This window comes from Nanorana parkeri, unplaced genomic scaffold (assembly GCF_000935625.1).
Source record: "Nanorana parkeri isolate BGI_ZX_2015 unplaced genomic scaffold, ASM93562v1 scaffold386, whole genome shotgun sequence".
NCBI classification, from domain to species: domain Eukaryota; kingdom Metazoa; phylum Chordata; class Amphibia; order Anura; family Dicroglossidae; genus Nanorana; species Nanorana parkeri.
Genome location: NW_017306654.1, coordinates 150,159 through 174,878, shown reverse-complemented (window position 1 = coordinate 174,878; position 24,720 = coordinate 150,159). Strand labels below are relative to the sequence as shown.

The 24,720-nt window shown below is 42.1% G+C and overlaps 2 protein-coding genes across 4 annotated transcripts in view; one reads left to right on the top strand and one right to left on the bottom strand.

Moving 5' to 3' along the window:
• LOC108789305 (protein transport protein Sec23A) overlaps nucleotides 1–24,720 on the top strand; it is a 78,498-nt gene that overhangs the window by 17,519 nt on the left and 36,259 nt on the right. For both annotated transcript variants that reach the window (XM_018559277.1, XM_018559276.1), the window contains 4 exons: nucleotides 2,955–3,070; nucleotides 6,106–6,229; nucleotides 6,454–6,534; nucleotides 10,150–10,239. In XM_018559277.1, coding sequence (XP_018414779.1) covers nucleotides 2,955–3,070; nucleotides 6,106–6,229; nucleotides 6,454–6,534; nucleotides 10,150–10,239 — 411 coding nt within the window. The remainder of the gene's footprint in view (nucleotides 1–2,954; nucleotides 3,071–6,105; nucleotides 6,230–6,453; nucleotides 6,535–10,149; nucleotides 10,240–24,720) is intronic.
• The window catches only part of LOC108789306 (rhodopsin, GQ-coupled-like), a 22,594-nt gene continuing 18,249 nt past the window's right edge, over nucleotides 20,376–24,720 (bottom strand). The window contains exons 4-5 of one of the 2 annotated variants that reach the window (XM_018559278.1): nucleotides 23,047–23,254; nucleotides 20,376–20,575 (exon numbers count right to left, since the gene is read on the bottom strand). In XM_018559278.1, coding sequence (XP_018414780.1) covers nucleotides 23,092–23,254 — 163 coding nt within the window. In that variant the 3' untranslated portion in view covers nucleotides 20,376–20,575; nucleotides 23,047–23,091. The remainder of the gene's footprint in view (nucleotides 20,576–23,046; nucleotides 23,255–24,720) is intronic. The other variant, XM_018559279.1, reaches the window with a different exon arrangement.

Here is a 24,720-nt window from a genome sequence, read left to right as displayed (position 1 = left end):
ACATGAGAGCCTCCATCTTGGAGCATATAAAGAAGTAGATTAATTGAATGCAGCACCTTGCCTTTCTACAAGACTCCTCCACATTTGGGATACATTAGGGACTAAATTATCAGGGGGCTGGGTCTGAGTTATAATAACTGGAGCAGAAGTTGAGCTATTGCCTGTTACAGCCAATCGGATTGTTTCATTTTCCTACTGCAGTGCGGTTGCTATGAGCTATTGCTCCATTTTACTTTAGTTTCCTTGGCTCAGGTTTTCATATTTGTACCCCTTGGGATTTGGTTTCTGTAGGCATGATCTCGCTTTTGCCTCTGTACTAATAAATCAACTTCCTGTTACTGGAATTATATCTGTTCGGGGTTCCAGAACTATGAAAACTAATTCTTCCATTGCAACAGGACGCCAACATCTGCAGCAGTATTCAAAATGGCTGGACTGTATTATTTTTGTCACACTTTTTGCTGCAGAAATGTTCCTTCTTTTACACTTGTGTTTAATATATTGATTTGGGAAGTTTTAGGGCCGGTTCACACTACAAAGTCCGCGTTCCAGTGCGTTCGGCCTCTGCAACGCAAGCCGGCCGGCTCCCTGCATTCTGGGGCAGCCACGGCCCCCACCCGCATTTAGTGCTTGCGTTCTGGTCCCGTGCGAGCTGCAAAAATACTGCAAGCACTGTGTTCCGGATGCAGGTGATCGCAGTGCGGGCGAGGGGCGTGGCTGCGGTGCCATTGACTTCAATGCACTGCCACACCCCCTCCTGCCCCTGAACGCAGGGAACCAGCTGGTGTGCGTTCCAGAGGCCGAACACACTGGAACGTGGACTTTGTGGTGTGAACCGGCCCATTATGTTGTGTTCACAAGAAAAATGCTAATAGTAGATGAATTGGGGAATTTCAGCCCAATATAGTAAAATTTAAAACAAACCATGCTGCCATAAAGCAACCTTTTGCTTTTCCTATGAACAACATAGTGGTAACAGAAAGTTCAAGGCCTTCCTGTAGAGTGTGGCAGGGCTGTCTGGCTCACAGAGCTGGCCAGACAGAATTGCAAATCCTATTGCATATTGGGTAATATATTTGCCATTTGTGCATTTTGTCTTTTTTCTACCTCGAGATTAGCTTAAAAGTGGAATTCTTTGTATGGATGTTAAGAATAACTATAGAAAATAAATTGTTGAACGTATTATTAGACACAGTATCAATTGCCAAAAGGTGGCAGCGTATCCCAGCGTAATTCAGTATTCTGATGAAACAAGTTCATAGCAATTGAGATATGCAAAATATGAACGCACAATGAAATATAAGTATAAATCGCAGCACAAGGACACGGGTATAATCCACTGTTCATCTCATTACTGATTCTATTTAATAATTATAATAATATCATTATTCCAATAAAATGGAATGCGATAGATTACCATTATTAATATTAAAAGGGAAAAAGCCTCACCAGACAGCTTATATAGTGCTACCTGTTCTGAGAAGAAGGAAAGAAAACATTCTTGGCTTCTCTCCATGACATGGGTGTACTGTGTACTGCGTAGAGTAACCAGGGAAAAATGAGGCTGGAAGGAGAAAATCTCTAGATTAAACTCCCAAAAAATAAATTTGTGTATGTATGTATATATATATCTATATATATATATATATATATATATCTATATATCTATATATATAGATATATAGATAGATAGACAGACATGAAGAGAGATGCTGATTGGTTGCCATGGGCAACTGCTCCAGATTTTGTCTGCTCGTTTTGATAAATTCCCCCACAGTGTTTTCAGTGAACTACTGTTAATACTGACGTCACATCTTACAAATTCCTACCAGAACACATTTCTCCTTTCTCTGTAGAGTGTGTCAGGATTCCCCTGCCAAGTCTTTATAGCTGTCTGGGAATTCTGGGGGAAAACTATGTCCCACACAGCTTGATAGCCTGGGAACTGCTTTCCAACAAAGCTACTGTAATCACCAGCCAAGGAAACTTTTCAATGGTTTCCGAGCCACTGACCTGGTACTGCCATTTAGATCAGGAGTTCCAACTTCCTTTATTCATTCATGTTCCAGGTTAGTAAATCATATCTACTGGTGCCAGAGAAAGCCAGGAAACTAGCATTAATGGGAGTTCATGAATGGCTGTCCCCAAATTCCTTTACATGAATTCCTCATCCTCTGAGCAAAGTACACAACAGCTGCATCACCTGACCTCCCATACATTCACCATAGGGATATAAAGTTGGTGATCTCAATAGATTGTTGGGAAAAAATCAACCTGTCACTTCCATATTTGATCCCATACACTGACGGGTACTATACAGTGTACTTTGCAGAGGATTAAACCTTGCCCCACTATAGCCCCACAAAATCAATTTTGTGTGGAATTGTCCTTTTTTAATACCGGAAATGTTTCCTACAATGAATTCCTACAGAAGACTGTAGCAAGGCAGTCGTACCTTTTGGTTTGATGGCGCCCAGTATGCATTTCCCAATGTTGTGCTCTTGTTGAAGTGGCATCAGCAGGTAGGTGAGGCACATTTCTATGTGTTGTGCTGGATAAATCTGTGAAAAAAGAGCTGTGAGAACACAAAGCGAGCTTGGTGCGGTTGCTACTTTACAACACACACAGGGACCATGGGGAACAGAAATAGTCACCCTCCAGAAGGAAGGACAATGTACACACAAATTCTGAGTTTAGTGACACTTGGGCAGATGGATGTAGAACCTTCAAAATTAGCAGCAGCCAGGTAAGACATCCCCCGAAAATAAGACCTAGTGTCTTTTTTTGTGAAAAAAAATAAATAAGACACTGTCTTATTTTCGGGGAAACACGGTAATATGTTTACAAACAATGTGCAGTAAACTCACAAAAATTTTAATTGAATTGTTGTGTGTACTTTTCCTACACTGCTGTTCCCTGTGGTAAAGAACTAATATTTTGTCTTCTCTTTCCAGCATTATGAAGCTCTGGCAAACCGCGCAGCTGCCTCTGGCCATGTAATAGACATCTACGCCTGTGCATTAGATCAGACTGGGCTCCTGGAAATGAAATGCTGTCCAAATAATACAGGGTAAGAAAAAAATGGAAGACCAAATGATGGCAGGATAATAGCAGCAATGTTCTTTCTTTCCAGCCTGTGTGGTTTTAAGGAAGCCAAAGCTATGAATTTATAACGAGCATTAATTGTTTTTGCCTTTGGGCTAGAGCTCACTGTGGTCGGTGTACAGAAAACAAGGCGTAAGAGATGCAGTGCAATGTACTAGTGTATGTCCCTTCACTCAGTATAAGTCAACATGTCTTTATTTTTATTTTGACAGTGAAACTTAAAGCAGAAGATCAACCAATAATATAAAAAAATAATAGCCCATTAAATAACCCAATAAAAGACAAAAAGCAGATTTTTCTGCAATACTCCTCAAACTGAACGTTGATTGAGGTTCTAACCCTTCCTCATGCTGTCCAAAATCTTGGCTGCAGTTGTGCTTAAGGGCAGGTTCACACCATTTTCCGGTCCAAATGTGGTCCGTAAAATGATGTGAACTTGCCTGCAGTTCCAGTGCATTCCAGACCAGACAAAATGAGACATGCAGTATTTTTCTGGTCTGGAATGAAGAACCTTTTCTGCAAGTACATAAATGTAGTTCTTGCCACGTCTGTGAATTGAACTGAAGTCCCAAAGTTATCTCATTTTAACAACACACCCCCTCACCTACATGTGATAAAGATGAAGAGAGGATGATGTGTTCTGTTTTCCAAATCATATGGGAAGCCTAGGGTGACAACACTGCTACTCCATTGATACAGTACAGTGAGTGAACCCTAGAAAAGAAGGGGGGGGGTTGCTGTCACGATTACCAGATTAAAATCCTGACAAAACACTAACGCAGCCCACACATCTAAGAACTGGTGAGCTGCAATATTTTAAATTTTTGGGGGGACTAGATAAACTAAAAAGAGAACTAATGGGGATTATCTGTTTATCCCATTGTTCTCTTTAGGGTCACGGGAGGACATATACTAACGTCCTTCTATGACTCCAAAGCTCAGTATATAGCGAGCTATATACTGAGAGCGCCGCCGGGACGGATCCTGACAATACTGTCGAGATCCACCCAGCAGGGTGATTGTCACCTGGCTCTGCCTATCTAGAGGCAGAGCCAGCTGTGCCCTTCCCCCTCTCCTGTCCATTCTTCTAGTCAGCGCTGGAGGATCGGAGAGGGGGGGAATCCCTGCGGGGAGTGCTGACTGACAGTCACTGCTCTCTGCAGGGAGACGATCGGTAAGTGAGCTAGCGACGGTATGTGTTCGATCACTTCCTGATCTATAGAGTCGACGTGTGACAGTTTCAATGTCACACATCGGCTCTAACTATGAGGGTGAGTGGAAATCACTCACCTCATAGTTCTCCTTTTAACTTAGTCAGCGTTTGATGTCTGTATACATAAAAATAAAGCCTGATTGATATTCAGTGTTTACACTTGAGCATGATTCTCTATTGTTGTTTTCCAAGTCAGCAGTTATGAGGATTGACCGTTTTTGTTTTTGTAACAAGTCTATTTTTTTTTCTTTATGAACTGCGTCTCATCATTTTAAGCCCAAAACCAACCAAAATAATTGTGTAATGCCATTTTTAATATAGTTTTGGATAGCGTGGGAAAGGATTAGATCTCCAGTTGGATTTTTTATTTCTGTCAGTGGAGGAAGGGTACTCTTTATTTCCTGTTTCAGTGATTGCATATTAGAGGAGGTAAAATGTCCCCAAGAGGTCCACAGGCAGCTATATAAACCCGACTGTAACCCTTCACCTGCTGCTATAGAAATTAATTGTATTACTGTCAGTGGCATACATATTGTATTCACTTTCTGTCCTGATGGCACACTAGAAAAGAGAGGAAATCTCAGCAGGGATACAGATGGCAATAATAACCATATACAGTTTCTCCACTATCCAAAAATGTGAGAAAAGAAAGTAGTCAGGCTTAAAGGAAAACTATGGGGTTAGGGCTTTTCCCCATAGTTCTCCTAAGGGTAACGGGAGGACACAAACTAGCGTCCTCCCGTCACCCAAAGCTCAGTATACCGCGAGCTACAGCTCGTGGTATACTGAGACGCCGCAGCCGGAACGGATCACGACAATTGTGTCTGGATCCACCCAGCTGCATGAGGACAGCTGGCTCTGCCTATCTAGAGGCAGAGCCAGCTATACCCGCCCCCTCCCCCGTCCGTTCCGGCAGGCAGATCGGGCGGGGGGGGGGGGGGGGGATCCCTGCAGGGAGCCGTGAGTGGCAGTCACAGCTCTCTGCACGGATTGATCGAGAGATGAGCAAGCGCCGGTTTGTGTTCGCTCATTTCCCGATCTACTGAGCCGACCTGTGACAGTTTCATTGTCACAGGTCGGCTCAGATTATGAGGCTTCTGTTGGCCGCCCTGTCTTATCAGCGCTTTCTGTTCGAGGCTACTGTCTCCCCAGGTACTGCTGTGTATTGGGGAACTTGTTACATCAGTTCATTTGTAACTGTAGTGTGAGAAAAAATGGATGCCCCACTTGTGATTTGCATGAAAAGAGCAGCGTGCAGTGATTAGTTTTTTGTGATCTGAGGGTGTGCCTGGCGCTGTTATTTATGGAAGACTTTGTGAGCGGTATGGAGAAAGTGTTTTGTTGTGAAGAAGTGTGTATGAATGGATACAGAAGGTCAAGGAAGCTCGCACAAGTGTTAGCCATTAAGAAGGAGCCAGACCCCCGTCCACGTCTGATGACACTCTGCAAAAACCTTGTTTTGAGGTGTTAAAGCATCCTCCCTATAGTCCTCATCTTGCTCCATCGCACTTTCACTGTTTGATCCCCTTAAAGCAGCCCTACGAGGATGAAGATTCACCTCTGATGAAGCAGTGAAGACAGCGGTGCATTCGTGGCTCGCAGCTCAGCCTAAAACATTTTGTAATGATGGAATGCGAAAGCGTGTTGACAGATAAAGTGTATTGAAAAGCAAGGCGATTATGTCGAAAAATGATGTATTTGTCTTTTCTAAAAGTTGATTAAAATAATTTCAACAGCCAAAGTGCGGATAATATGTGAATTACATATTATGATTTGTCTCTGTACAGAGGTTACATGGTGATGGGGGACTCCTTCAACACATCACTTTTCAAACAGACATTTCAGAGAGTTTTTAACAAAGATACACAGGGCGACTTCAAGATGGTATTTGGTGGTACTTTAGAAATCAAGGTAAATTTCTGTGGATTTACATGGTGGAATCTGACATTAAAACCTTTTTGTTCTGAGTCGTGACGCGAGTACTGTCATATTTGTCAAGCAAATTGCTTCCAGTTATATTTGATATGGTTTTTCTTTAGTTTTTACATTTGTAAACTGTTGTTTTTATCAGTTTTTTAATTTTTTAACAAGCCTTTAATTTTTATTCTTTTTTATTTATTTCATGGGTTACGAAGACTTCAAGAGAGATAAAACTTTCAGGTGCTATTGGACCTTGTGTTTCCCTGAATGCCAAGGGGCCTTGTGTGTCTGAAAATGTAAGTTTTAATTTTCTTTAAATTAGTTTAATAATTTAATTTAATGTTATTTGTTAACCTGTTATGTGGATAAAAAAAATAGTACTTAACCAACGCCCTACTGCTGTATGGTTAAAAAAATGTTGGGGTGGTGGACTTCTATTTCTGGAAGAACGTCTACATACGTCATTCTATAAATGGCTGTTGGGCACCTGCCATTTCCTGTGTACTGAGCCATCAGTATACAGGACAGCCCTGTATACTGAGGGCTCAGTATACAGACACCATACAGAGCCAATCCAGCGGCTCAGTACCATGTAATTGCTGTGATGAATAATCACATGTTACTGTTCAGACTGACCATCTCTCCCCTTCCTTGTACTGCAGAGGCAGGAGAGGAATACCATTATGTTGTGAATGGAACAATCATTGAGTCAGCAGCAGAAGCAGCTGGTGATTCAGTCATTGATTCTCAGTGGCTCAGGTCTTTTTTAACCCCTTCACTGCCACTTCTCTTCTAAACTATTGATTTTCAACCTGCCTCTGTATTGTGACCTATATAATAACCCTTTATCTCCCTTATCCTGTATATCACCTTTAATCTCCATCTTGCCACTGTATGTGACCTGTACTTTACCCCCTTCACCTCCTGATCCCCCTGTGTATGACTTGATGTGCTTTATCTAGTTCTCCATTATCAAGCTCTGTGTTTTACCCCCCAATACCATCATGTTTCTTCATTTCAAAAAAATTGTCACCAAAATGATATCACCTTTGGGTGTCAACTTTCCCAGAAGATGCCATTTCAGGAGTGTTCGTACTGTCCTGGCATATCTTTTTTTATTTTTTCAGGAATAACTTTTTTTTTTTTTTTTTTTAATTGTTGTTTTTCCCCCCATTTTTATAGTAAAAACAAAATCCCAGCAGTTATTAAATATCGCCAAAAGAAAGCTCTTTCTGCCTCAATATAAATGTATTTGGGCGCAGTGTTGCATGATGGAATAATTGTTAAACTATCACAGCACTGAAAACTAAAAATGACCTTGTAATAAGGGGTATACACAGGCTGGTACTCAAGAGCAATTTCTTACTATTTGCACACACATGATAAAATATACATTTTTGGTTAGAAAACAGGTCCAGACCCTCAAACAATGATATATTTTCGGAAAGCAGAGGCCCTGTAAAAATAAAAATGCAATTTTTTATGTCGCACGGTATTTGCGCAAATGTTTATCAAACCAGTATTTTTAGGATAAAATAAACTAAATTAAAATTTTGTGCACAGAAACAGAACATAATAACCAATATTTTGGTAAAATATAAAAGACGGGGTCACGCTGGGTAATTGGATACCAAAAATCTCAAGCCCGTGAAGCCACAAAAAAACTTTACTATCCAAAAGCTTTTACTGCTCATCAATTTAGTGCTAACAGTGATTGATGGGCCAAAAATTATTGCTCTCTGATGTTCGCAGCGATATGTAACATGTGTAGCACAATTGTCGTTTTAGCATGAAGGCGTACTGACGCCTGTTTGCATGTGTATGTGTGTGGCGGGGGACTTTAAAACATTTTTTTGCATTTTTAAATTTTTCTTCAATTTTTTATAGGGATGCACCGATATATCGGCCGCCTAAACATATCGTCCGAAAATGGCACTTTTGGCTAAATGCCGAAAGTGGGATTTTCCTGCCGATACATCGGCCCATCCCAGGTTTCTTTCCTCCCAGTTCGGCGCTGCTCTGTGTCCCAGTGGGGAGGAGAGAAAGTGACAGCGGCCGAGCGCTGTGGAAGGAGAGCACTGTGAGCGACCGGTGTTTGAAAACATTTAAATAAAAACATTTTCGGTTTCGACCTGACAATTTTTCGGTTTCGTTTCGATTGATACATTTCTATTTCGGTGCACCTCTAATTTTTTTAACATTTTTCAACTTTTTTTTTTACACTAACCTTATTGCTATCACAAAAGGGGCTATAAGCACCCCTATGTAATAGCAGATAGGGTGTGACAGGCCCTCTTTATAGAGACATCAAGGGTCTTTCAGACCCCTAATGTCACCTAGGAACACCAAAGAAGCTGAGTAAGCAGATATCTTCTTCACCAGCTTCTTCTCCTGGCTCTCAGAGCCGGAGACTGTAACGAGTGACACTGGAATTAATGTAATACATATCACTTCCGAGCTCACCAGCCAGTAGAGTTGTGTCAGCCTCGTCTCCTGACCATACGGCTACAATGATGATAAGAGTTGGCAGACAACGTCTCATCTTGGGGTAGTCTCTTACAGTTGCCATAGTCCTGATTGCAGATCCACAAAGATGATCTTCTGAAATGCTGCCTCTGCAGCAAGGCCTGACACGGCACCCCTGTCCTGGACACCCACCCATTGATTGTCCTCTTCATCCACTGCCCCAGAAGCATGGCTTGCATACAGGAGCCCTTTCTGACTCCAGACTTTACCTCTTATAAAGCAAGCCCTCTTCTCTATACTTGTCTTCCTGCTCTTCCAGGCACCCTTCCCTTTACAGACCTGTTTTTCATGGTCATTAGCAAAGCTTGAGGCTGGGTTCACACCTGGGCGTTCCAAATAGGCTCGTTTTATGCTAGTGTTTTAAGCACGTGTTGTTGTTCACTGAAACGCGCATTCGACGCTCGTTTTTTAACCAACTGGCGGTATGATTTTTTTTTTTCCTTTTTTTTTTTTTTTAAACTTCCTGCCGGTTCCGCCCACTTGCGACGCGGACGCTCGCAAGGGACGGAACCCGGAAGACGGCAGTGGCCGGAGGATACATCGGGGATCGCGGACAAGGTAAGACCTACGCTGTATTCCCAAGTGTGGCTCGGTGGTTACCGCTTTGTTAACCCAGAGCCACACTCGGAAATACCAATGGATAAGCGCTGAAATACGCCCCAAAGCTCTTTCCGCGCGTAGGGAATTTTTCAGCGCGACAAATCACGCTGAAATACGCCCATGTGGGAACCATGCCCATAGGGATTCATAGGATTTCACTGCTTGAGCGTTTTTCAGCGCTTCGATCAGCGCTGAAAAGGCCCAGGTGTGAACCCAGCCTGAGCTCTTACCTTCAAACCAGCATTTGAAAACAGTCTGCCATTCTACATGATCCCAGTTGTAGTAGTGTTATATATGTTTTCGATTCTGTTTTTAGTGCTTTGCGGGAATGTTTTCTAAATAAAACCTAAAACAAAACGCTGTAAAAATAGAACTAGTTTTATGAATAAATATTGTTCAACAAAGACTATTTCAGCACCGAGGAGGGAATGTTGCTTTTGTCCATGCCAAAGTATTTTATAATGCACTGTAATTCACTTGTTTGCTGGCCCTGAAACCAGTTTTACAGCCACAAACTTCAAGTCCTTGCAGCAATTAGACAGTTAATTATAAATGCTATTAAATGATATGAGGGAAGTGAACCGGTAATGTGTCCTCTCTCATCATTTGGGCATGGTATTTTCAGTGTATATTATATGGAAATGTTACTGTTTGGAAAGCAAAAAGCCTTAGAAGCATTTTACTGGGATACAGAAAAATTGTGCTTCTAACTGACCAATGGCGCCTTATCTATTCTGATTTCTATCTGGCTAATGAGCGTTTTATTGCTCTAATGTCTTCCACAGGAGATTGGTACGGGTGGGACGTGTCAGTGGAAAATTTGTGGCCTCAGTCCGACCACAACCCTGGCTGTGTATTTTGAAGTGGTAAATCAGGTAAGTAACAGTTATATTTGTAAAAAAATAAATAAAAATGTCTATTTTATTTCACTGCATGTCATTTTAGTGTGACGTTTTATTTATTGTTCAGCAATAAAACCTGTGTTTACGTCCTGGGTTTTTCATTATTGCATTTGGAAGCCTGATTTTTAATACTGGACCTACAGTACATAGGAAAAAGTCAAATATACATGGATACATGAGTTTTTGCTTTTGCGCTGTGAGGGGAAAGCCTTGTTAAGTCTTAAACCCAAGAAGTAGGATGAGCAATTTAAACATTGCTTTGTGAAGACTGTGCTTGCTTTACACTTTTAGTTAAGTACTAGAAAAATGTCTGTTCTAATAATCCTTCTTAGTACATACTAATACTCAGTAATACTTGAACGTTCGGGCTCATGCACATGAATACCAAAAAATCCTGCATTCAGATTCCAAAATCATACAGTCTTTAATGGTTCTGAACGCAGCAGTATTGTCTGCTGTGGGTCCATGCACACAGTTGCTTTTCATCAGTAAAATTGTGCAGCGTTAGGATGCGTAAATTTAAAATGGCTAAATCTGCATCTGGGGTCAGTTATTGATATGTGTACATGCAGACATTTAGGCCTGGTTCACACCCGGGCATTTTGTAGTGCGTTCCTACGCTCTGCAAAACGCTCAAACACCGAAATCCCATTATTTCCTATTGGTATGGTTCACACCTGGGCGTATTACAGGCCGTATGAACGCGCTACAGAACGCCCTATGCCCAAAGAAGTACAGGAGCTTCTTTGGGGCGTATTTGCCGCGCGTATCAATTGGGATACAGCCAGGTAGCCCTCGGAAACGCGCATATTCGATGCGCCTAGGTGTGAACCCAGCCTTAAGGTAGAGTGACTAGAGGAAGAATTGTGCAGATTTGTGTGTTTTACGCTTCTAAGCGTGTGTTTAACTGAAGCACTTACTGACCATTGTGGTTAACTTGTACTTGTAATGAGACACATCCTGTTTTACCCTCTGTGACATCATCGCTAGACTTTTAAAATCCTTGCAGGGGCTAGAATCTGGGAGGTAAGTTCCTATTGACGTTGACATGCTTCCAGAACTGCATTTCACAAAAGCCCTTTCCCTTCACACAGTGTGTAGCCAGGTTCTTGGGAGTCAAAGCAGATGTATGCTTGTGAAGTGGAACAGGGAGAGGGAAGGTGTATAGGCAGTTCTGTAGTCCAGCAGATAGGGCGGACAATGATGGCGGAGATTTCATTGCATCAAAAGCACATTGTTGTCAGCTCAAGCAGGTTAGGAGAAACCTGGTTTAATGGCAGATCAAGAGGAATTTTTCTGCAGAATATAAAAAAAAAAAGTTTTTTTATATGCCCATCAGGGGTGTACACAATTAGAGGACGTCAGGAGTGTGCACATTGGGACAGCAGTGTTGGGGCAAAGCCGAGACTCCATGGCATTAACAATCATTGCAGAATTAGATTCTTTGGCAGCTAAAACAGTTACATATTTATGTACAACTATCTATTATATGAATAGTGAAAATTCGCCTTTACACCACTGACTAAACATTTCTAACAAACATTCAAGCTTATCTAAAACCAAAAACGCAATGTAATATATTGCAGTTTACTAGCCCTTAGATGTGGTAGCCGCATTTGTTTTTTTCCATGCTAATTACATTTTCCGCATGTGCAGAAAAAAACCTGTTGATCCTGCTAGAACTCTGATCTAGAGATCTATGATTAAAGAAGAACTATGAGGTGAGTGATTTTCACTCAACCTCATAGTTCGAGCCGACGTGTGACAATGAAACTGTCACACGTCGGCTCAATAGATCGGGAAGTGAGCGAACACATACAGTCACTCGCTCACTTCTCAATCCTGTCCATGCAGAGAGCTATGACTGTCACTCACGGCTCCCTGCAGGGATTCCCCCCTCCCCTGTCCGATCATCCAGCGCTGACTGGTTGAACGGACGGGGGAGGGGGTGGATCTCGACAGTAATGTCGGGATCTGTCCCGGCTGCGGAGGTCTCAGTATATCGTGAGCTGTAGCTCGCGGTATATTGAGCTTTGGATCACGGAAGGACCCTAGTTTGTGTCCTCCCGTGACCCTTAGGAGAACTATGGGGAAAAACACTTACCCCCATAGTTCTCCTTTAAGCCCTGTTTAATGGTTTAACATGTCAGGGCCAGAGGACTTAAGCGGGCATGTGTTTGTACCATCTTGTGGAATAGGCAGATTTCTGCTGAACGAGGCCTAAGGCTTTTGGTGCATACAAACACTAAAAGGATATTTGTTGGCACCCAGTGTCCCTGTCTGTGTAGCACAAGAAGATTCTCTTTCATCTTTCGTTTGATACATTTATTTCAGAAGTTTTATGATAATTACAAGTAGTGGCTTTCTTTTCTATGTGCATCACATCATACAAACAGCAGACACTTTACTGATGGATAGTACAGACATAGCTTGTGAAATTTATATTAGAAAAAGATCCTGTATAGTGCCTTGGAATAAGTGGAAGTTTTCTCTGCAAAATGAGACACTAACACAGAACAACATTTTTAAAAAATAAACATGGCTTATAACCAATTATATCAATACAGAGAATACACTTTCAGCTCTGTAGTTCTACTCTTTCCTTTTCACATTTACCTAATATTTCTGTCATTAGTTCTGATGGAAACAGCAGGCCCATTTCCCATCCAACACAGCTTCTTGAATGGTCTGATGTAATTTAGTACATAGATTTCTCATACAAAAGGAGCATGAAGTGTGAGTTATGAAAAACTTTTCACATAACAGTTGCATGCTATACCAACTATACATAGATCATTTCATTTTGCATGGAAAGGTCTACTTTTAAGTAAATTTGTTATGATAGAAATATGCAGTTGCTGCCCTTTGCAAGTTCATTTTAAGAGCTAAATTGGGGGCACCCTCAATTTTTCGTCTGGAGATCTATTTTTCAAATGACGAGCTCAATGAGATCTACCAACGAAAAAACACCTGCGTTCAGGGGCGGGAGGGGGCGTGGCGGTCCATTCAAGTCAATGGCACTGCAGCCGGGCCCCTCACCCACAGTGCGATCGCCTGCACCCGGAACCCAGGCACATTAGTGCCTGTGTTCCGTTCCAGTGCGATCTGCAAAAATGCTGCAAGCACTATTTTTGCAGATCACACTTTACCGGAATGCAGGCACCAATGTGCCTAATGTGCGGGCGATCAAACTGTAGGCGGGGGACATGGCTGCAGTGCAACCCCACGCCCCTGCATGCATTCCAGTGAGTTCTAGAGGCGCAGACGTCCTATCCTCCCGCGGTGCTTGTGTGGCCAACGTTGCACATGGGGAGAGGTGTCCCTTTCCGTCTGCAGCGTCTGACACATTCAGCCGGCATCTGCATAGGCACCGCGGGAGCATAGCAGTAGCCAGCTCCTTTTGCACACGTGCCAAGACAAAAAAAAAATGCCCCCCCAACAGGCGTGGGACCCCAACAGGCCCCTGGAGGCAGCGCCCTGCCTCCAGGATTTTTTATTTCATTTTTATTATATCTTATTTAATTTTTTTTTTATTGTTGGGGGGGCTTTGGGGAAATATTAGGGGTCTAAACAGCCCCCTGATATTTCCCTTTTAAAATAGAAAAATAAATTGAGGACACAAAGTCCTCAATCTCTTTTTCTGCAGCCTCTGTTCTAAATGAATGGAAAGCACAGAGGCTTCCCATTCATTCACAAAATATTTACTATCACCAGTTTCTGAATGGGGAGGAGCCTCTGTACAGAGTGCGTCTCCCCATTGAGAAACTCATGAATGAACAGGAAGTGATGTAAATCACATCGTGTTCATTCATAACTGGGGACACATATTGCTATGTGTCCCCAGTTATTTACAAACACTGGAGTGATCAGCTGATCGCTCCAGTGTTTGTCCTGCACAGAGGATTGGTACATATCATTGATGACGGAGCCGCTGTAATAGCAGCAGGTGCAGTGAGGATAGAGAGATCCGCCGGCTGTCAGATGCAAGCCGAGCGGCTCTCCCCTCACCTCGGTGTGCTGCTGTGATATCGGCTCCGTCCCCCGCCGCCGACTGCAGGACATCGCGATCTACCAGTGATCGCTACGTGATCAACTGGTAGATCGCGATCGACCTTATGGGCACCCCTGATCTAAATCCTGCGTCAAATGGAACAAGCTCCAACGCTTTTACAGCCACTACTAAATATGTAAAAAAAAAATGTGTGTGTGTATGTGTTGCTATTAAAACAAAGTGAACTGAAACTATGCAATCCGTGGTCCTTGTATTTGCATATCTTTTGTGCAAGTTGCCTGACTGCAATTTTACCCCCTGTTTTTTGTACTTCTGAGTAACTGACCTGGAACAAGTATGCAGATTTGGAGGTGGTTAACTTGTACTTGTAATGAGACACATCCTGTTTTACCCTCTGTGACATCATCGCTAGACTTTTAAAATCCTTGCAGGGGCTAGAATCTGGGAGGTAAGTTCCTATTGACGTTGACATGCTTCCAGAACTGCATTTCACAAAAGCCCTTTCCCTTCACACAGTGTGTAGCCAGGTTCTTGGGAGTCAAAGCAGATGTATGCTTGTGAAGTGGAACAGGGAGAGGGAAGGTGTATAGGCAGTTCTGTAGTCCAGCAGATAGGGCGGACAATGATGGCGGAGATTTCATTGCATCAAAAGCACATTGTTGTCAGCTCAAGCAGGTTAGGAGAAACCTGGTTTAATGGCAGATCAAGAGGAATTTTTCTGCAGAATATAAAAAAAAAAAGTTTTTTTATATGCCCATCAGGGGTGTACACAATTAGAGGACGTCAGGAGTGTGCACATTGGGACAGCAGTGTTGGGGCAAAGCCGAGACTCCATGGCATTAACAATCATTGCAGAATTAGATTCTTTGGCAGCTAAAACAGTTACATATTTATGTACAACTATCTATTATATGAATAGTGAAAATTCGCCTTTACACCACTGACTAAACATTTCTAACAAACATTCAAGCTTATCTAAAACCAAAAACGCAATGTAATATATTGCAGTTTACTAGCCCTTAGATGTGGTAGCCGCATTTGTTTTTTTCCATGCTAATTACATTTTCCGCATGTGCAGAAAAAAACCTGTTGATCCTGCTAGAACTCTGATCTAGAGATCTATGATTAAAGAAGAACTATGAGGTGAGTGATTTTCACTCAACCTCATAGTTCGAGCCGACGTGTGACAATGAAACTGTCACACGTCGGCTCAATAGATCGGGAAGTGAGCGAACACATACAGTCACTCGCTCACTTCTCAATCCTGTCCATGCAGAGAGCTATGACTGTCACTCACGGCTCCCTGCAGGGATTCCCCCCTCCCCTGTCCGATCATCCAGCGCTGACTGGTTGAACGGACGGGGGAGGGGGTGGATCTCGACAGTAATGTCGGGATCTGTCCCGGCTGCGGAGGTCTCAGTATATCGTGAGCTGTAGCTCGCGGTATATTGAGCTTTGGATCACGGAAGGACCCTAGTTTGTGTCCTCCCGTGACCCTTAGGAGAACTATGGGGAAAAACACTTACCCCCATAGTTCTCCTTTAAGCCCTGTTTAATGGTTTAACATGTCAGGGCCAGAGGACTTAAGCGGGCATGTGTTTGTACCATCTTGTGGAATAGGCAGATTTCTGCTGAACGAGGCCTAAGGCTTTTGGTGCATACAAACACTAAAAGGATATTTGTTGGCACCCAGTGTCCCTGTCTGTGTAGCACAAGAAGATTCTCTTTCATCTTTCGTTTGATACATTTATTTCAGAAGTTTTATGATAATTACAAGTAGTGGCTTTCTTTTCTATGTGCATCACATCATACAAACAGCAGACACTTTACTGATGGATAGTACAGACATAGCTTGTGAAATTTATATTAGAAAAAGATCCTGTATAGTGCCTTGGAATAAGTGGAAGTTTTCTCTGCAAAATGAGACACTAACACAGAACAACATTTTTAAAAAATAAACATGGCTTATAACCAATTATATCAATACAGAGAATACACTTTCAGCTCTGTAGTTCTACTCTTTCCTTTTCACATTTACCTAATATTTCTGTCATTAGTTCTGATGGAAACAGCAGGCCCATTTCCCATCCAACACAGCTTCTTGAATGGTCTGATGTAATTTAGTACATAGATTTCTCATACAAAAGGAGCATGAAGTGTGAGTTATGAAAAACTTTTCACATAACAGTTGCATGCTATACCAACTATACATAGATCATTTCATTTTGCATGGAAAGGTCTACTTTTAAGTAAATTTGTTATGATAGAAATATGCAGTTGCTGCCCTTTGCAAGTTCATTTTAAGAGCTAAATTGGGGGCACCCTCAATTTTTCGTCTGGAGATCTATTTTTCAAATGACGAGCTCAATGAGATCTACCAACGAAAAAACACCTGCGTTCAGGGGCGGGAGGGGGCGTGGCGGTCCATTCAAGTCAATGGCACTGCAGCCGGGCCCCTCACCCACAGTGCGATCGCCTGCACCCGGAACCCAGGCACATTAGTGCCTGTGTTCCGTTCCAGTGCGATCTGCAAAAATGCTGCAAGCACTATTTTTGCAGATCACACTTTACCGGAATGCAGGCACCAATGTGCCTAATGTGCGGGCGATCAAACTGTAGGCGGGGGACATGGCTGCAGTGCAACCCCACGCCCCTGCATGCATTCCAGTGAGTTCTAGAGGCGCAGACGTCCTATCCTCCCGCGGTGCTTGTGTGGCCAACGTTGCACATGGGGAGAGGTGTCCCTTTCCGTCTGCAGCGTCTGACACATTCAGCCGGCATCTGCATAGGCACCGCGGGAGCATAGCAGTAGCCAGCTCCTTTTGCACACGTGCCAAGACAAAAAAAAAATGCCCCCCCAACAGGCGTGGGACCCCAACAGGCCCCTGGAGGCAGCGCCCTGCCTCCAGGATTTTTTATTTCATTTTTATTATATCTTATTTAATTTTTTTTTTATTGTTGGGGGGGCTTTGGGGAAATATTAGGGGTCTAAACAGCCCCCTGATATTTCCCTTTTAAAATAGAAAAATAAATTGAGGACACAAAGTCCTCAATCTCTTTTTCTGCAGCCTCTGTTCTAAATGAATGGAAAGCACAGAGGCTTCCCATTCATTCACAAAATATTTACTATCACCAGTTTCTGAATGGGGAGGAGCCTCTGTACAGAGTGCGTCTCCCCATTGAGAAACTCATGAATGAACAGGAAGTGATGTAAATCACATCGTGTTCATTCATAACTGGGGACACATATTGCTATGTGTCCCCAGTTATTTACAAACACTGGAGTGATCAGCTGATCGCTCCAGTGTTTGTCCTGCACAGAGGATTGGTACATATCATTGATGACGGAGCCGCTGTAATAGCAGCAGGTGCAGTGAGGATAGAGAGATCCGCCGGCTGTCAGATGCAAGCCGAGCGGCTCTCCCCTCACCTCGGTGTGCTGCTGTGATATCGGCTCCGTCCCCCGCCGCCGACTGCAGGACATCGCGATCTACCAGTGATCGCTACGTGATCAACTGGTAGATCGCGATCGACCTTATGGGCACCCCTGATCTAAATCCTGCGTCAAATGTAACAAGCTCCAACGCTTTTACAGCCACTACTAAATATGTAAAAAAAAAATGTGTGTGTGTATGTGTTGCTATTAAAACAAAGTGAACTGAAACTATGCAATCCGTGGTCCTTGTATTTGCATATCTTTTGTGCAAGTTGCCTGACTGCAATTTTACCCCCTGTTTTTTGTACTTCTGAGTAACTGACCTGGAACAAGTATGCAGATTAGAGAAGTTTGAATTCCTTAGGCTTGCCATACATCAGTCATTTTTTCATGTTCAACACTGCAGGCTGAACGAGGAAAAAAATGCTCAATTTCCCCATCCATGCTCAACAGCGTGAATGGGGTAATACTCCCCCATGCTATTGTATTCTGAGAGCAGCGGGTAAGCTGCTCTCAGAATACTCACCGTAATTTCAACTGATTGGCTGCAGTCACTGATCAGCTAAGGATCTTTAGACCGACATCTTCGTCACAAGTTGATTTTAAAGAATTGCCTTTTGTGGAAGGGAGGTTCACATTTGGCTGAAATTTGAGCATCATGTTGCCTGTTTTATACTTGCTATTACCATGTCAGTGACTTAAAGTGTTGAAAGGAATGGGTCAGCACAACTGCCAGTCTACTAGAAGTTCAGTATCGTCATCCCTAAGGCCTTGTTCACACCAAGCGCGCTCCAGGAGCAGAGCAGTTACAGACCGGATCAAAACTGCGTCCAACGTATTCCAATGGTATTTTGGGCTCTAGTTCACACCGCAGCGTTCAATTCCAGAGCATGTAAAAAAACTGCAGCAAGCCCTATTTTACCTGCTCTGGAACACTCGAATGCATGCAAATGCATCAAAAGCGCATGCAAACGCCCTGGAACGCACTGAGAGCCCATTTTTTAAAACCAAAAGCGGCCCGGAGCGCATCAAAAACGCAGCACAAACCACTGCACTGTGTGTGCAGAAACTCATGCAGATCTGGTCTGCATTTGGTGTGAACAAGCTCTTAACAGGTCTCCGTAAAATATGTATCAAAATGTATGAAACATATTGGTTCCAAGTCTTTCTTTTTCATATTTTTTTAAGACTGCCTTCACTAGGTTTATAATTGATATTTTTAGTATAACATCCCATTAGATCCTCCTTTGTGAATTTTAGAAAAACCTGAGTTAATGTTGGTATAGACTGTTATTTAGGGTTGTAGAGCAGAAGAGATTAGCTAAAGGTTTACATATTGTGCTTTGGCTTGATCATTACCAATGCTGCAGTCATGCTGTTAATTGTCTAACCTAGGGGTGGACAAATTGATATGGAAGTCAGTAGCCAGTCTGTCTAAACCAGGAGCCAGTTCCATTGACAAGAACTAGAGAAAACCTCATAAGTTAGGAGCCAGCTTTTTTTTTTAAAGAGGAACTCCAGGATTTGTTTTTCATGCACCCTTGCAGTGGGGCTTCCCCCACACTGCAAGGGTTAACTGCTCGTATGTGTCTAGGTTCCAAAAAACAAAGTTAGATTCACCTGATGCTCCAAGTCAGCTTCTTCTTAGACCGGTCCTTCCAACGTTTCTCCCCATCCTCTGCAGGGGTCTGAGGTCCTGTAAATCATCAACAACTATCCACTGTGTATAGATATGAGGACACTGAGACAGAGTAGAATGCTGCAGGGAGCGCCATGACAGCTGACCAACTTGGAGCTTTGGGTGAGTATATCTTTGTTATTTTAGCACCTAGACACAAACAAGCACTTTATACGGGGGGTAGCCCCACTGCAAGGGTTAATTTAAATTTTTAACAAATCTTGGAGTTCTTCTTTAAGGTGCATTGGCTACCTAGCTCCAGAAATTTGTTCATCCTTCGTCTAATCAATGTAGAAAAGGTGTCTTATCTAGTTCTAGTAGCAATATTTCCCTATATATGCATAGACATGTGCAAAAGAAAGTACACCCTTTTTGGTTTTAAGTATCAGGAGGTCTTAAAATTAGGTAAATAAAACCTCAGATGAACAAAAACACAGCAGGCAAGGCAATTTGCTTTGTCACAGATGGGTACAGTTCATACCGCCACAGTGCGGTGGAACATGATGGTGTGCACTGAAAAAAGTATGGCATGCAGTAATTTCTTCAGCACAGGGGGCTATGACGAGATTCAACCTCCTCGCACCACGCTGTGCCAATAGAATGTAATGAAATGTCACTTGTGACATTTCAATAAAGTTCTATAATAAAAAAAAAAAAGTAAACAATGCTGTGTGCCCGGATCGGAGTATCAGCCCTGTACCACACACCAGCTGCTGCGCAATGCAGCACAGAGTCTGGCGTGATGGGGAGCTTATATAAGTGAGAAAATAAATGACCCAGCAGCTTCAGTGATGTATCCTTATGATGGTAATGTACAATAATTAGTTTTCATCAGTTTTATATTATAGTATGACTGGCCAAAGAACCTTAATATTAAATCTTTCAGACCAGTAGCACTACAAATACATGTTTTCATCAGAGATAATAAATATATTTACTGACAAACACTTTAAAAATAATCTGCATTCTTAAAGTTAAGTCTTGAGTCCAGTAAGGTTGAGCCTCCCATCTTGTTGTCGTTACTTATATATGAAAGCAGTTCAGTTTTTTGCTGCCACTTTCAAGTCCGTTCCAAACCGTCCTTTTCTATTGTCACAGCTGCACCATTCGTTGGCATCAGTAGTTTTTTGAGGGCAATAAAGGTCAGATTCCATCTTCTTTCTTCACAAGACTAGAATCTGCACCGAATAAAAAGAAATGTTCATATATAACAAAATAAGATTTGTTGTGAGTCCTTAAAGCTGTATACAGAATAATTATATCATGTAGCCATACACATACCAGTGTTTGTGCTGCACAGCAGATTGCAATGCTCAAATTAGGAAAGTGGTGTGTTTTCATAAAAGTTCTCCCCACACAGCTACCTCCTCATGTATCACTTCCCCCTCCCTTTTAGATTGTAAGCCCTCATGAGCAGGGCCCTCCTTACCATCTTGTCTTGAGTTATATTGTGATTGTCATGTCTATTGTAAAGCGCTGCGCAAACTGTTGGCGCTATATAAATCCTGTATAATAATAATATGCTTTTAATAATTTTCATAGTTTGTGAACGTTTTTCAGGGCAGTTTTTTTACTCTCAATTTTACCTTATTTTGACAGAAGAGAAAATGATCCTTTGAGGATATACCAGTTTATTAAAACTTTTGTATGGCCTGTCACTGAATATTTGCTTTTTATTTTTTTTCTGCATTTATCAAGTTTTTTGTTTTTTATTTTAAAGCTTATATTATCCACCATTTTTTTTCCTTTAAAAACTTTGCAAATCACACATTTTTACACATAGTAAAGAAACCTGGTAAAAAATGAGCCCCTTAATTGGGTTCAGGCCACGTTCACACCAGGGCGGTTCGGTCGTACTGATTTGTCCGTGCTGAACCGCTGACATGAATGATCCCTAAAGGTGGCCATACACTCTACAACCATCGCAAGACTTTAGTCTTGCGATGGTTGTACAGGGATTAAAAAAACGTACGATCTGCCTATCTTGGACAGGCAGATCGCACTCTCGATCATCGCAAGCCCGCCCCCCTGAGGGGCGGGCTTCCGTTGACCGCAATGCTGAACGGGCAGTGTGCGCGTGCGCACACCGGCCCGTTCGGCATTTGTTTTCCGAGCACCGTTCTAACCAGCCGAGAATCGTACGATTCCCGGCTGGTTTTTGAACATGCTGGTTCCACAGAAGACGTGCGACCGTACAGTAGAAACGGTCGCACGTCTCCGTTCACACTGCTCGATTATCGTACGAAAAACCGATCGCATACGATTATCGTACGATAATTGTGCAGTGTATGGGCACCTTTACATTCCTATTGAGACCGTTCATGCTCCGCGCGACCTGAACTGCCTGCTGCCCAAAATGCTCCCTGAGCTATTAGATTATAGATTGCAATGGAAACGCTTCAGCGCTGATACGCGATTAAAAACACCCTTTCAAAAATTGCGCTAAAACGCTTCCGCCCTGGTGTGAATGGGGCCTAAGTGTCAAGAATTGTAAACAGTTATTGTTCTGTATTGTTATGATCTTAGGGGGCTCTTGGAGAGCCATCAGTGCACATTAAAGGACATTGAGCAGTGCTTGCAGCATTCTGTCTGTAGCTTTGAAGCCTCCCTGTGAGCTCAATAGCTGCGGTCTCCTCTTTCTCAAGTACAACATCAATTGACAGTTGCGCTCGCTGAGAAAATAACTAAATGTTAACATTCAGCACAGGCACTTGATCGGTGGCTGTGGGAGTGCAGTCTTTTCTCTCTGCATTAGGACTCTTGAATGCATGTCATGGTTTGTATTCAATAAGCAGGTTTCAACAACTCTTTTTAGTATTTATTCTGAGCGTTTCCTACAGTATAATGCGTGGCAAATTCTTTTTCAGCACCATCTCCGTGCAGCTGCACAGTCAGATGACATTTGTCATGAAAGCTCCTTGTATAATTCACACATTGCTGTAGAAAAGTCCCTTAAGTATGACCTTAGGTCTGAGCTTAAAGTGTAGAACTGAAACCAATTTTTGTTTTTATGTTTTGAATAGAATAAGGAAGTTTATAACCCTTGTAGATGTTTTGCAAGATTTGGCTTCAGTTGCATTTCAATATAACAAAATACATGCGTGACTTAACATTCTAGTTTTTGCTTGGTTCCTAACAAACTTCTAATTTATGTATGATAGAACAAAGTTGTGCCGTCCTGGACGTCAAGATATAGTAGTGCATAGTTAAAAACCGAGATTGTACGTGATCAAGTTTAAAAAAAAAATATATTTAATTTTTTTAAAAAATATTTATTTTTCATATTTGCTGTGTATTTGTATATCCAAGTAGAGACTTGCTTATTGAAGTCAATATGCAAGTCTCTACTTAGATATACAGGGACATGGCAAACTTTTATAATGGGAACTCAAAACAAATAGTTTGGTTTTATTTTGAGGGTTAAGTGTATATAATGTTGTAGTGATATCTATCTATCTATCTATTCTAGGCCTGGTAGTCTTCCAAATAGTATATTGGCAGAGTAATTGTAAAGTTTATATACTATGTATATTGCCCAATAATACCCTACTGAGAACTGAAGGATAAATCTATTTATATTTTCATTGAAGTTATAGGTTTGAACTTTGATATGATGTTGAGTAATGCTGTACATGGAAGTGTAGTGCTCGTTACCTGTCATCTGGCAATCAGCGTATCATGAGGCATTCCCTTCCCTGTTCATGTTTGAATAGAATTTGTCATGTTATGTCCTGGCAAACATTGATGAGACTGTATGCTCGAATGCCTCTCATTCTCACTCGGAGGCTCTGAACTGGAGCTCATGTCCTCGAAGAGTCTTTTTAGCTTCCTCCAGCTCTCTCGGAGAGCTTTCCTGTATTTTCTGCAAAAAAAGAAAAACACAAAAATATATTAATTCCTGCACAGCAGCTTATTCAAAGGCACAAATAAAACCATAGATAGGACTTACATATTTTAGGATTTAGGACTTCAGTCTAGGGTTTACCTACAGAGGGTTGTGTATAAAGCTATTGAGTCCAGTGATGACTGACTTCTGTATGCTTATATTTACCTGCTGTGTTCATGTTATATTCACTACAAGATAAGGCAGCTTTTTATGAGTACCATTTTCCCTTCAACTGTGGACTCTCGAAGGCTTATGGGGGTGATCAAGACACAATTTGATTTAGTTTTATTAAGAATAAACAAAACAAGTGTTGACCATTGTAGTCAAATGGTTTTGCGTGTAATATGAGATGGGCTCAGATTATCTTGATATCCTGTAGATTAGCGTTAAAGTAATATTAAAGTAATTTCAGATGGTGACTAAATCAGTTACCATTGATGCTGCTTCTTGATGTTTAAACATTTTAGTTTCCTGCAGAATCTGCTGGTCCCCTGAGCACTGGCCCTGATATCCTGTTGTATGATGGCTCTTTTCCCTTTCAGGGCCCTATGAAGCCACCCTTGTGTATGCTAGTAAGCTGTGTGCGTCTCCCCAAACAAACAGGCACAGCAGGGTCAGCCACAGCCCTCCTTCATGCTTCCCACTCCGCCTTCCTCCCTTCTCCATGCTAGTAGATGGATGGCTGCTGGAGACTGTTCTGTCCATTCTGATCTTGTACTAGACAGGAAGTTCACATAAGTGGATCTGAGAGAGTTTGAGCCATCTGGAAACATGATGACTGTAAAGTGCCTGGGCAAAATTTAAAGAATTACTTTGCTTGATCCAAATTTGTGATTTTGTTTATCTGGCGTCTATTCTTTTTTTTAATTAAGCCTCAAGCCTGCATGCAATCACTGTGTCATAGTGGGGACTCAAGCTGTCAGGATTGAGAGACAGCAGCTGCTGGCTCTGGAATGGGACATGGGGTGACGTTTATAAAGTTAGAAACGTCAGCACAAGGCACCCTGCTGAGGGACATTTATTTCTAGATTGAGTGGTAAGGGGATAAAAAAAAAATGTGAAAAATCTGTGCCGTTATTAAAGCTACAACATAAACGATGACTGTATGTCTTAAACATGAATGGTCCAAAGTTGTATATCGTAAAGAAGTCGCACTCCCCTGTCTTTGCTCCTTCCAGATCCCTGCTGTGTGGGTGTCTTGTCCGTTTCTTCTTTTGGGAACGTGTGAAAAATCGCATTCATTCCTGTTGAGGCGTGTTTATTATGCATCCCAACAGAACAGCCTCATAATGAGAAAGAACATGTGCTACCTAATGTCAACCTAATACACGTATTAAACATACCATGTTGAACATATTTTTAATTTATATTGGGTAATGCTGTTTCTATACTTTCAGAATTCAAATATAATTCTGTATAGCTTAGCTTTGAACTGCATGTCA